We start from the raw sequence: 13,515 nt of genomic DNA, 5'->3' as shown, positions 1-13,515 counted from the left end.
AATTTTAGGAATCACGGCAAGAAATCTGCAAGGGAGTCATTGTCTCTGACCGGGACATCTTGACAGCTGCCCACTGCTTGGCCAGGATTAATGGAATCGAAGATATCAGTGTCATCCTTGGTAAGCCAAATTCTAATAGGGGCATGGAGATAGAAAGAAGAAGAAGAAGTAGATCACTAACTGGTAAAAAAAGATTTGACTGCTTTGGTCTTGTACCATTAACAGTAGGTCATGATGGTTTAACACAGGGTCCCCAACCCCTGGTCTGTGGCCCGGTACCAGTTCATGGACCGTTAGCAACTGGGCCACACAAGCTGCAGGCGAGTGCATGAATGTGCAAATCTGCATTTGTGCAAGCAGCACGCATGCGCTCAAAACTATCCCGTCTCTCCCCACCATTGCCGGTCCACAGAGCTGGAAAGTTTGGGGACCGCTGGTTTAATATTTCCATGGTTCCATTATTATAATAGCCTCCACCATCTGTGAAGGTTTCCAGGAAGTTCACATTGTCTCTGTCTCTTCTTTAGGAACAACCAACTTTACAGTAGCTGAAATCCGACGCCACCCAGAATACAATAGTGAGAATGTACAAAATAAGGACAGCCCAGAGTTCTATGATTTTGATGTTGCCCTGGTCAAACTCAAAAAGCACCTTCCATCTTTTGCAAGGTAAGTTGAAAGGAGATGAGGGTCAGTGATCGCTGTAAAAGTTGGGTCTGTTGTCAGATGATGTCCCTTTGATTTGTTAATTAAAAACTGTTCAGGTGTGTTGGAAGAAAAATCAGGTCCAGTTCCAAGCCAGGAGTAAGACACTGGAAATAAAATGGAGGCTAAGATACTGGAAATAAAATAGAGACTGACTGCTTAGGAAAGAAAGTTTAATGATGAGCAGAAGCAACAACAGCATGTAGTTCTGGGATAGCTGACAAAATGGAGTTGAGAGTGGTTGGGTTTTTGTGCCTTCTTTGGGCTTTGTGTTTGAGATGCCTGTTGTGAAATGTACTTTGACCTGTGCTTAAGTGTGCCCTTTTGGTATACTCATTATTGTTGCCTGACTCCAACTGTGGCTTGGAGGTCATGTCCTGTCCTTGGAGCTGGGTGGGGAATGTAGATTTTAGGAGTCTTTGTTTTTCTAATCCCATCAGCTCCAGCCTTCCGTGGGGGCTGTGGCTGAAGGCATTTTGCTTACGAATAGTATGGCCCCAGTCTTTCTGAGTGGATTAAAAAAAATCTCCATTTCTAAAGATTGACCTCCTCGGGTTTCTGCCTGAGGAAGAAAGAATGGGGCTGTTTCTGCCTTTGTTAAGATTTTTTTTTCTCCATTTCTCTTTTAGGGGAAATATTCTATCCTGCCTTTTTTAATATTCCCCCAAATATTTCATTCTCTGGGGGGGGGGGGGATGCTGACTTTCTTCAAGTGGGAGGACTGAAAAACAGCACATCTGTGTTCCCTAAAGCAGGAAGTAGGGAGTAAAAAGGGTGAGAATATGGTTAATACTCTGAAAACAGTAAGATTCCAGAAATGATGTACAGGTAGCCCTTGACTTACACTAATTCATTTAGTGACTGTTGACTGTTGACTGTTTAGTACTATAGTACTAAAAAAAGCGACTTATGACCTTTTTTTCATACTCACGACCATAGCAGCATCCCCACAGTCACGTGATCAAAATTCAGATGCTTGGCAACCGACTCATATTTATGACGGTTTGCAGTGTTCAGGGGTCACGTGATCCCCTTTTGTGATCTTCTGTTATGCAAAGTCAATGGGAAAGCCAGATTCACTCAACAACCGTGTTATTCAGCAACTTACTTAACAACTGTGGCAATAAAGGTAATAAAGTGGGGTAAAACTCACTTAACAAATGTCTCACTTAGCAAGAGAAATTTTGGGCTCAATTGTGGTTGTACTTTGAGGACTATCTGTATTGGAAAGCAGTGTGAGAAAGGTGTGCAAGACATTCTGGTTCTAGCATATTCATAATGTTCTGGAACAAAACATTCTAAGCTATGGAGTTTTGTTCTGAATTTGGACAAAATAAGGCATTTCCTTCCTTGTAGTTTCAAGCACTTTGCCATCAGCTTCTCATAGCAAACTTGCACCTTTTTTTAACTGTACATGTTGCCAATTTGCTATAAAAATGTAATGGTTTTAATGAAAACTAACTGTCAGGGCCCAAATTCAAAACGTCATCCTAAGAAAGCAGAACTTGTGGAAGCAGTTTCTTCCAAAAGGAGCTTTTATTAGGAGAAGCTGATAGCAGGCATAATAGACAGGATCTGAGGGTTTCCAGCTCAGATTGATAGGTTAAAAGTATCCCAAGCCAAACCCCACCCCCTGGTTCATCTGGTCAGTTCAAACGGGCCAATCCTCAGGTGTTAAGTCCGTTGTGGGAAAAAGGAGATAACATCAGGCCGTCTCAGCACAGTGGAGACTGTTTTGTCAGCTTTTCACGCCTTCCCTGGTGAATGCAGAGATAAACCAGTTGCCGGAGATGCATTCCTTTCTTCTCCCCCCCCCCCCCCCCCGCCTACTAGCTGACAATGAGGGGAGAGATAGTTCACAGAAGAAATGGGCAGAAACAGCAAAGTGTTACATTGTAGTGATAATGGAAGTCAAAGCAATAACCCACAAGCATTTTCCCCCTCCCCTCCAGGAGTATGGCAGAACCCAGGAAAGGAAAAGAATAAGGTTTGGGTTGTTGCAACGAAGAAAAAGGGGACTGTTAAGATATGGGTTCTGACACTAATACACTTGGCCAATGCAGGTGGTTCTCGGCTTATGACCACAACTGAGCCCAAAATTTCCGTTGCTAAGTGAGACAGTTGTTAAGTGAGTTTTGTTCCATTTTGTGGCCTTTCTTGCCACAGTTTTTAAATGAATCACTGAAGAGCTGAAGAGCAACAAAGATGATTAGGGGACTGGAGGCTAAAACATATAAGGAATGGTTGCTAGAATTGGGTATGTCTAGTTTAACAAAGAGAAGGACAAGGGGGGACATGATAGCAGTGTTCCAATATCTCAGGGGCTGCCACAAAGAAGAGGGAGTCAAGCTATTCTCCAAAGCACCTGAAGGCAGGACAAGAAGCAACGGATGGAAACTAATCAAGGAGAGAAGCAACCTAGAACTAAGGAGAAACTTCATGACAGTGAGAACAATTAATCAGTGGAACAGCTTGCCTCCAGAAGCAGTAAATGCTCCAACACTGGAAGTTTTTAAGAAGAGACTGGACAGCCATTTGTCCGAAATGGTGTAGGATTTCCTGCCTGAGCAGGGGGTTGGACTAGATGACCTCCAAGGTCCCTTCCAACTTTACTACTATTATTATTATTACTGCAGCTGTTAAATTAGTAGCATGATTGTTAAGTGAATCTGGCTTCCCCATTGACTTTACTTGTCAGAAGGTCGCAAAAGGGGATCACCTGACCCCCCCGGGACATTGCAACCGACATAAATACGAGTCAGTTGCCAAGTATCTGAATTTTGATCACATGGTCATGGGGATGCCGCAACAGTCGCAAATGTGAAAAACGGTCATATGTCACTTTTTTTCAGTGCCGTTTTAACTTTGAATGGTCACTAAACAAAGTGTGGTATGTGGAGGACTACCTGAGTTTCTGTAGGTAAGGTGGTAGACAGCACTTAGAATGGCCTATGCTAGGGGTAATGCATCTGTCCTTGCTCTCTTTAACTTCTTGGCAATCTTCGATACAGATAGTCCTCGACTTACAACTTTTCAGTTAGTGACCGTTCAAAGTTACAAGGGCACTGAAAAAAGGGACTTGAAGCAAAAGATTTTTTTTTTTTACTGTTTTGTGCATATCCCTAATTGTATGATGTGGACCCCATCATGGGAGATATTATAACGATCACTGTCCTTTCCAATAACCTCTTCCTATAGGCCGGTCTGTCTGCCATGTACAATAGAAACCACTCGGATTCTGAGAAAGCCACACCCACAAACCACGTGTAAGGATCACGGTAAGAAGAAAGCTAAGTGTTCAATTCTCAGTAGGCACAACAAACATTTTTAGCATTCCTTCCCCCCCCCCCAACTTCCTTTTGTTTTTCCCCATGAGGCTCTTCCATTTTGTTGGGGGAAGGATCAGCTAAATGTTGATCCATTGGTTGCAACAGGAATTGATCAACCGGTTTGTTGCCTGAACCTAACTATCCGTGTTTCCCAAAAAATAAGACCAGGTCTTATATTAAGTTTTACTCTAAAAGACGTATTAGGGCTTATTCTCCGGTTATTAGGGCTTATTCTCCGGTTGTACCGTATTCAGGGAAGTACGGTACAAAATGCATCTGTCCAGCTGATGTTCTTAATTGGGGCTTATTTGGGGGTGGGGCTTATATTATGAGCATCCTGAAAATTCATACTAGGGCTTCTTTTTCGGTTGGGTCTTCTTTTGGGGGAAACACTGTACAGTAAAAGTGGGTCTGGCCCAAAATCACCCAGCTGTCTTTCATGCCTAAGGTAGAACTAGAATTCATAATCTCCTGGTGATTGGCCCAAAGTCACCCAGCCAGATTTCATGCCTAAGAGGGGACTAGAATTCGCGGTCTCCTGGTTTCTAGCCTGGTGCTAGATCAAACTGTCTCTCCATTAGCCATTCCTGGTTATGAATTATAACTCTTGATTTAATGGACTAGTATAGTGGTTCTCAACCTTTTTAATGCTGCGACCCCCCAACCGGTCGTAAGTCGAGGACTACTCAACCGGTCGTAAGTCGAGGACTACTCAACTGGTGCAGCACCGTTTGCAGAATGGGACTTTTGGCGGGCTCAGCAGGGCAGAGACAGCCTGGACAATTTCTATTGGCTTTTGAAAGCCAATAGAATTAGACTTTATTCAAGAGAGTCTATTCTACTGGTTTTCAAAAGCCAATAGAATAAAAGGGAGTAGCACAGCTAAGGAAAAGGGAGAAAAAATGGCGGACTGCGTTGTTTGGTGACCCCCGTGAAATAGTCGTTCGATCCCAAATGGGGTCCCGACCCACAGGTTGAGAACCACTGGACTAGTAGAAGGAAAGGGGTGTCCATTAAAACCGAATGTCTTTTAAATGTAGTGTTTAATAACAAGAAGAATGAATAGAGTAAGGATGGGGTGTTTTATCCTCTCTCTCTGTCTCTTTCTTTCTCTTTCTTTCTTTCTTTCTTTCTTTCTTTCTTTCTTTCTTTCTTTCTCTCTCTCTCTCTCTCTCTCTCTCTCTCTCTCTCTCTCTCTCTCCCTCCCTCCCTCTCTCATGTTTTTCAGCCTTGGCAACTTTCAGATGTGTGGACTTCAACTCCCAGAATTCCCTAGCCAGCCTTACTGACTGGGAATACTGGGAGTTGAAGTCCACACATCTGAAAGTGGCCAAGTTTGAGAAACACTGGAATGTCAACTCAAATACATCTACATTGGACTTGTACCATATCTAACAGAATAACAGAGTTGGAAGGGACCTTGGAGATCGTCTAGTCCAGTGGTTCTCAACCTTTTTAATGCCGCGACCCCCAACCGGTTGTAAGTCGAAGACTACTCAACCGGTCGTAAGTCGAGGACTACTCAACTGGTGCAGCACCGGTTGCAGAATGGGACTTTTGGCGGGTTCAGCAGGGCAGAGACAGCCTGGACAATTCCTATTGGCTTTTGAAAGCCAATAGAATTAGACTCTATTCAAGAGAGTCTATTCTATTGGCTTTCAAAAGCCAATAGAACAGCGATTCTCAACGTTTGTGTGACGGCGACCCCCGTCACACAAACGTTATGCGCATGTGTGGCGCCGCCCCCGGAGGGGAGAAAATGGCGGATCACCGCCTTTGGCGACCCCCGAAAAATGGTCGATCGACCCCAAATGGGGTCGCAACCCATAGGTTGAGAACCGCTGCAATAGAATAAAAGGGAGTAGCATAGCTAAGGAAAAGGGGGAAAAAAATGGCGGACTGCGTTGTTTGGCGACCCCCGTGAAATGGTCGTTCGACCCCAAATGGGGTCCCGATCCACAGGTTGAGAACCACTGGTCTAGTCCAACCCCTTGCTCAAGCAGGAAACCCTATACCATTTCAGACAAATGGTTGCCCAATCTCTTCTTAAAAACTTCCAGTTAAAGGATTCACAACTTCTGGAGGCAAGTTGTCCTCTTATTAATTGTTCTCACTATTAGGAAATTTCTCCCTAGTTCTATGCTGGTTCTCTCCTTGCTTAGTTTCCATCCACTGCTTCTTGGTGCTTTGGAGAATAGCCTGACTCCCTCTTCTTTGTGGCAGCCCCTCAGATATTGGAACACTGCTATCATGTCCCTCCTCATCCTTCTCTTCACTAAACTAGACATGCCCTAGATTGGGATGCTTTTAATAATTTATGGAATGTTTTAAATTACTAGGATAGATTTCTTGTATGACAATAAAGACATGATAAGGCATGATAAGCTGGAGAAAATTTGAACTTTGTTTAATGAATAAGAATGAATCAAGGTTTAGTATTATTCTGTTATTTTAAAGAGATGGATTGACTTTGGGATTACATATATATATAGGGCTGATCAATATTTTATTGCTATTAAGATATCTATTGTAGAGTGGAAGAAGAAATAAATGAGTTTGGTATAAAATGAGGGATGTGAGAGATTAAGAATTAGAATCGACAATTTTTTGATTTAAATTTAAACTATTGTATTTGTAAACTGATGAAGTTATAACACAGGTTTAATAGTGATAGAAATTTAAAATAGAAATGGAATATTTAAATATATTATGTTAACTGAGGGGCATAGAGAGGGGATAGTGAAATTTATTGAGTTGTGTTTTTTATATATATTTTCACTTTTGAATGTTTGACCACCTAACCATCACGGTGGGTCTTGAGTACTTTTTGTTTAAGAATGTTAAAAAACCAATAAAATGTCTTTAAAAAAAAAAAACTAGACATGCCTAATTCCATATTTGTCCATTGAAAACCTAGTTCTCCCTCTCCATCACTTCTTTATAGATTAATTTACCTCACTAATACTCCCCCCTACTTTACATTTCTTGTTTTTTACCCTAGAGGAAGAACTCCTGTATGGTGGAAATATTCCTTCTCTTTTCATCACCACCTGTAAATATAGGAATGGTCAGAAACCTGGATTGCTCCGGAGAGATGTATGGATCAAGAATGGAGAAAAGGTGCTAACAGGGGATTAACTTGGAGTGGAGGCTACTTACATCATTAGCAGTTCAACACCAATAATAGGTTTGCTATCCTAGCAAGTAGTCCTCGACTTACGACCATTCCTTTAACAACCATTTGAAGTTACAATAGCACTGAAAAAAGAGACCAATCCTCACAAAAGCATTGCTGATTCCCCTGGTCATGTGATCAAAATTTGAGCCCTTGTCAGTTGACATGTATTTATGATATTTGCAGCATCCCACGACCACATGATCACCATTTATGACCCTCCTGGCTGGTTTCCAACAATCAATGGGGAAATCCAAATTCACTTAACAGCCACATGATTTGCTTAATGACCATGCTTAACGACCATGGCAAAATAGGTTGTAAAATCAGGCATGAATCAATGATTGCCTCTCTTAGCTGAGGTGGCACAGTGGTTAGATTTAGAATGTAGTACTACAGGCTACTTCGGCTGATTGCTGGTTGCCAGCAGTTCGGCTGTTTGATCCTGACCAGGTCCAGGTTGACTCAGCCTTCCATCCTTCCGAGGTCGGTAAAATGAGGACCCAGATTGTTGGGGCCAACATGCTGACTCTTAAACCACTTAGAGAGGGCTGTAAAACACTGTGAAACGGTATCTAAGTTTAAGTGCTATTGCTATTGCTATTAGCAAAGGATATTCCAGCCCCAGTTGTGAACATAAGCCGAGAACTATCTATATTGCAAAGTCCTGCTGTCAGTGTCACATAAATAGCAAACCTATCTCCAGACCATCTTTCACCAGTCTGCCTCCCTCAAGATATGATGCCGTTACAGCTATCAGAGTTTCCCAACAACCATCATGGTCCAGGTCCTGAAGATGCCTGGATTCCACAGCTTCAGGTCTTTCTGGATGTGTCCGATGTTTCTTTAAATCAGCATCTCCATTTCTCTCTTCAGAAAATGGCCTGCTACTTAGATGCTGAGAAAGCCAGACAATACGAGAACGTTACAAATATCTCAGAGGTGTTGAATGAGCACTTCCTTTGCACAGGAGGCACCGATCCGCATGTGGACCCCAATGTTTGTTCATGTAAGGAGAACTGGCCCTAAATCTTATTCCTTCTCTTTAGCTCTAGGACAGTGGTTCTCAACCTATGGGTTGCGGCCCCATTTGGGGTCGATCAACCATTTCACGGGGGTCGCCAAGCAAGGCTATCCGCCATTTTTTCCCCTTTTCTGGCAGGTGCCTTACCTCCCTTGGCCGATGGTCGGCCTGCTCCGTCTCTGCCGCTTGCCAGCTACGCCTTGGCTGGAGCAGGGGGGCGGCACCACGCATGCGTGGCACTCCCGGGCAGGGAAAGTCCTCAACTTATGACTGGTCGGGTAGTCCTCGACTTACGACCAGTTTAGTCCTCGACTTACGACCGGTTTAGTCCTCGACTTATGACCGGTTGGGGGTCGCAGCATTAAAAAGGTTGAGAACCACTGCTCTAGGAAGTATGTGAACTTCCAAAGCAGCAAGTGACTTGGCCGAGTGGTAGCCCCATTAGATAGATTAGACTAAAATATTAATTCCACAGGAAGCTAAAGTTACTTTAATTGAGATTGGCTATAATAATAAAGTCTTGCAGGGGGGAATCAGAGGGAAAACATTAATAATTCCATCCCTCCTCATTCATTACTTTATAAAATTAGAAACTATTTGATGCCTGAAATGTTTGGGGAACCGGCTTCTAGTACACCATTCAGGTTTAGAGCTTGACTGTGCCTAGCCAATTAATTCCTTGGCTAAGGTTCTTTCTTCTCTTGGTTGCAGATGATGCTGGTGGGCCTCTCATCATTCAGAGAAGGCTACGTTACATCCAGGTGAGTGGTTACTTGAGCCAAACCCAGTCACTTCTCAGCCAAACAGACCAACCTTCCAACCTTCCAATATAAACTGGAAGCTCATTTCCTAAAACCATTCGTTAAGGGGGAAGACACATCCTACAGTTTTATTGGTTCATCCACCAATATGGGCAGCCATATTGGTGGATGAACCAAAATGATATGTATGTCCTATTTAGCTCTGCCTTCTTCCCACTGGAGCAGTGTTTTTCAAACTTGGCAACTTTAAGATGTGTGGACTTCAACTCCCAGAATCCCCCAGACAGTGCTCCCAGATTTCTGGGAGTTGAGGTTCACACCAAGAGGTTGCCAAGTTTGGAAAACACTTCCCTGGAGTCTATCAAGCTTTACAGCCATTGTCCTTTCTCCATATTGCCTCTCCTTCTGTAGCTGGGTGTGATCAGCTGGAGCGTGGTTGACACTTGCAAAGGCGATAGATCATTATTGTGCGACTCAGAGCCTGTAAAGAAGAAGCCCCTCCCCCACGCCAGGGATTTCCACACCAACATCTTCAAAATTCTACCTTGGCTCAAGGAGCAATTGGGGACAGAGGTGGAGTTCCTATAAATGTCCTTTTCTCGTTGCTTTGTTTTGAATAAATGGATCAAGTATTTCCGCGTCCTTGAAACTGGAATGCAATATTAATAATTGTTTATTAAATGTCAGGCAGGCAGGGTGAGTTGTGTTGGCCCTAATTGTGTGACATCTTAAGCCAAAAACCTGGTTAAATTATGTCTGCTCCAACCCTTATTGGTGAAGCATAAGGAATCCACCCTATTGCCATATTGTTACACTTGGACGGCAAATCTCAAAATGTCTAGCCATCATGGTAAACAGCCGCCATCTTGCATTTAAAGGTAAAAGTTTCCCCTGTCCAGTCATTTCCAACTCTAGGGGGCAGCACTCATCTCTGTTTCCCAGCTGAGCGAGCCAGCATTGTCCGAAGACATTTCCATAGCCATGTGGCCAGAGTGACTATACGCTGAGGCTCATCAAATGCTTGGTACCTACCTGCTAGGTCAGGGGTAGGCAACCTTGGCTCTTTTATGACTCGTGGCTGGCTCAGGAATTCTGGGAGTTGAAGTCCACGAGTCATAAAAGAGCCAAGGTTGCCTACCCGTGCTAGGTGGGCAGGAGCTGGAGCAAGTAACGGGAGCTCGCCCTATCTCATGGCACTCAGATCTCAAACCTGGGATCAGTGTCTTTAACCACTGAGCCACCACGCCCACTGTCTTGCAATTTACACAACCAGAATTTGCATTCAATTTTTGACTCCTATAAAGCCACAGTTAACACCATTCCAGGTTCTGATGAGTGGCGAAGCCTCCAACTCTGGTTATGCGGATACTCGTCAAGTCACGACCATAATGGAACCTGTCCATCATGGTTGTAACATTACATACCACACAGAAAGTAAGGAAGAACGAGTAAGCCAGTGTTCTCAACCTGTGGGTCGGGACCCCATTTGGGGTCGAACGACCATTTCACGGAGGTCGCCAAACAACGCAGTCCGCCATTTCCCCCCCCCCCTTTTCCTTAGCTGTGCTACTCCCTTTTATTCTATTGGCTTTTGAAAGCCAATAGAATAGACTCTCTTGAATAGAGTCTCATTCTATTGGCTTTCAAAAGCCAATAGGAATTGTCCAGGCTGTCTCTGCCCTGCTGAGCCCGCAAACGGTGCTGCACCAGTTGAGTAATCCTCGACTTACGACCGGTTGAGTAGTCCTTGACTTACGACCGGTTGGGGGGTCGCAGCATTAAAAAGGTTGAGAACCACTGGAGTAAGCCAAGGAAATGGAAAGCACGAAATAAGAGAAAATGCCATTAAAACTTCTACAAACACCATTTCCCTTATCTTTTCAAACCATCATCCCTTCCCCCAGTAGATTCATACATTGCTTTTTGGTTTTCACACTTATCTTTTTCCTCTTGGAGATCTTATCAATTTCATCTGGCCACACCATCCTGGCTTCATGTCTGTTGTTATTGTTTTTAAAGTTTTAATGGGTCTAGCGTTGTAGTTTTAATGTGATTTTATGTCTTTTCCTTTTTGCTTGGGAAAGATGGTTGAAAGATGGGTGGCTATAAAAATGTCTTAAATAAATGTTTATTTTGCTATTTGATCCTCATTCTCTGTCCAATCATTTTAACATCTTTCTTTCCTATTAGTCACTCGTTTTTGCCTTCATTCACCTTCAGTAGGCATTCATTCTGCCAGTTTCTTGTGTGAAAACACAGAGTTAAGCACCCCGCTACATCCTTCTCTTTTATTTCTCTGTTCTTTTATATAGCATGCTCTCCTATAGATGTGTTCAATTTTTCCACAGATCGCAAACTATCAAAACTTGCTTCTCCAAGGACATCTCCCTTTAATAAATATTCTACTAAGACTTACATTCTTGCTCTAGTTGCCCTTATTTATTCCATTTCCCTCTCATGTGCCTTTTGTGCATGTGTGATTGTTGTATTGATTTATGGGGTGATCATTTCATGAAGCAGATTTTTTTAAAGCTGAATTGTACTGTAGACGTTTCTTCTCATCTAGGAAGCCACCAAGTATCTTCAAATTGTGGTGGGATGTAAGTATGATAAAGAAACATAAGCAATCTTGGCTTCTGATACATAAATGTTCAAACTGATATTTATCATGACATCATAGAGTCTATCTAATGTTCACTGCAAATACAGGGAGTCCTCACTTCACCATGTTAATTGCAACTGGAAATTCTTATCAATAAGCTGTTTGGTTATTGAGTGCAAGACACATGATGCCGCTTTATGCGAGCATTTCCACCTTGAGCACTTCACATGATTGTGATTTTTGACTTTCTGTTGGCTTCCCCAGTGAGAAACTGGTAAATGGCGATCATGTGACCATGTGACTCTGCAGGGGCTGGAATGCAGACCAGTCACTGAATGCCCAAATCACAATCACATGACCCATGAGAATGCCAGACGAGTCATAAGTACAAGCACTGCTTGTACATACCACTCATTCAGTGCCGTTCAATTTGAATGGTCACTGAATGACTAGTCATTAATCAAGGACTATTTAGAATTGGAATTCTCAGTCAGTATGGTCTTCTGAGCATAGAATAATAACTGCACAATCAAGTTCCCAAACAACACAAATGTACTATCCACAAGCGTTTCTTACCTATTTTTCCACAAATACATTAAACAACCAAAGAACATCACACCTCTTTGTCTTACTTCCTGTTCAGTGTTGAACCTTTTTCTAAGCATTCAGTTGCTTCAGACACATTTGTTTTTACTGTATCTTGGTCTTACTGCAATCAACATTTACCTCTCTCTGTCTCATCTATATCTACTGTGTTTCTCCGAAAATAAGACCCACCCCAAAAATAAGCTGCAGTTAAGATCCTCATCCAGACAGACACACTTAGCATCGTATTTCCCCGAATATAAGTCCTAACTGGAAAATATAATAACAACAACAACAATAATAATCAGCTGCAAGAAATATCATTTGCCTGTAAGCAAGAACTGGTGGGATCATAAAATAGAGAAAGTCATAGAAAATGATAATATTAAATTGCTCTGGAACTTCAGAATTCAAACAGAGAAGCACCTGCAACATAACACCCCAGACTTAACAATTGTTGATAAGAAAGACAAAAAAGTCTGGATAGTGGATGTGTACGTTGAGGACTACCTGTATATGCAGGAGAGATCATAAGCCTGTGTGCTTGCATAGAGACACAGACATGGATTACCAGATAGTGCGTCATTTGGTTCTCTCTTTTTTCCCCATTTACATTTTTTTTTATTATTATTATTATTATTATTATTATTATTATTATTATTATTATTATTATTATTATTATTATCAACAATAACAACAACAAAACAACAAAACAACAACAACAATAATAATAATAATAAAAATTAAACTGCTCTGGGACTTCAGAATTCAAACAGACAAGCACCTGCAACATAACACCCCAGACTTAACAACTGTCGATAAGAAAGACAAAAAAGTCTGGATAGTGGACGTGGCAGTGCCTGGAGACAGCAAAATGATGAGAAAGAACTGGAGAAGATAACAAAATGCAAAGACCTACAAATAGAAATAGAAAGATTGTGGCAAAAGCAAGCAAGGGTAGCACCAAAAGTAATAGGCACCTTGGGTGCAATCCCAAAACTGGAACACCACTTGAACACCATTGGCATTGACAAATTCACCATTAGTCAATTGCAAAAGGCAGCCTTACTAGGAACTGCTTCCATCTTTCGACGATATCTGTAATACCATCAAACATCCACATCTGCCTATCCCAGGTCCTGGGTAAGGACTTGATAGGTAAGACAAAATGCCAAATCCAGTCTGAACATCTGGCTAACTGTGCGATGATCCATAACAATAATCCCTAATGTGTCTTTTGGAGGAAAAACTAATATAAGACCATGTCTTATTTTTGAGGAAACATGGTACCTACCTACCTATTCTATCTCTATCATCTCTTGCCTTTTTACAAA

The 13,515-nt window shown here is 42.3% G+C and overlaps 1 protein-coding gene across 1 annotated transcript in view; it reads left to right on the top strand.

Annotated features, from left to right (window-relative positions):
• Positions 1 to 9,643, top strand: part of LOC120309287 (complement factor B-like) — a 39,125-nt gene extending 29,482 nt beyond the window's left edge. The window contains exons 13-19 of the mRNA XM_039346369.1: positions 9 to 120; positions 528 to 669; positions 3,904 to 3,983; positions 7,036 to 7,154; positions 8,086 to 8,218; positions 8,945 to 8,994; positions 9,406 to 9,643. Of these exons, the coding sequence (XP_039202303.1) occupies positions 9 to 120; positions 528 to 669; positions 3,904 to 3,983; positions 7,036 to 7,154; positions 8,086 to 8,218; positions 8,945 to 8,994; positions 9,406 to 9,582 (813 nt within the window). The 3' untranslated portion in view covers positions 9,583 to 9,643. The remainder of the gene's footprint in view (positions 1 to 8; positions 121 to 527; positions 670 to 3,903; positions 3,984 to 7,035; positions 7,155 to 8,085; positions 8,219 to 8,944; positions 8,995 to 9,405) is intronic.
• The last annotated feature ends 3,872 nt before the right edge of the window (positions 9,644 to 13,515 follow it).

The sequence above is a fragment of the Crotalus tigris genome, unplaced genomic scaffold, assembly GCF_016545835.1.
Source record: "Crotalus tigris isolate CLP2741 ecotype Arizona unplaced genomic scaffold, ASM1654583v1 scf7180000017989.1554031673:749699, whole genome shotgun sequence".
Classification (NCBI taxonomy): Eukaryota; Metazoa; Chordata; class Lepidosauria; order Squamata; family Viperidae; genus Crotalus; species Crotalus tigris.
The sequence above is the reverse complement of the archived record's forward strand: the minus strand, read 5'-3'. Positions and strand labels throughout refer to the sequence as shown.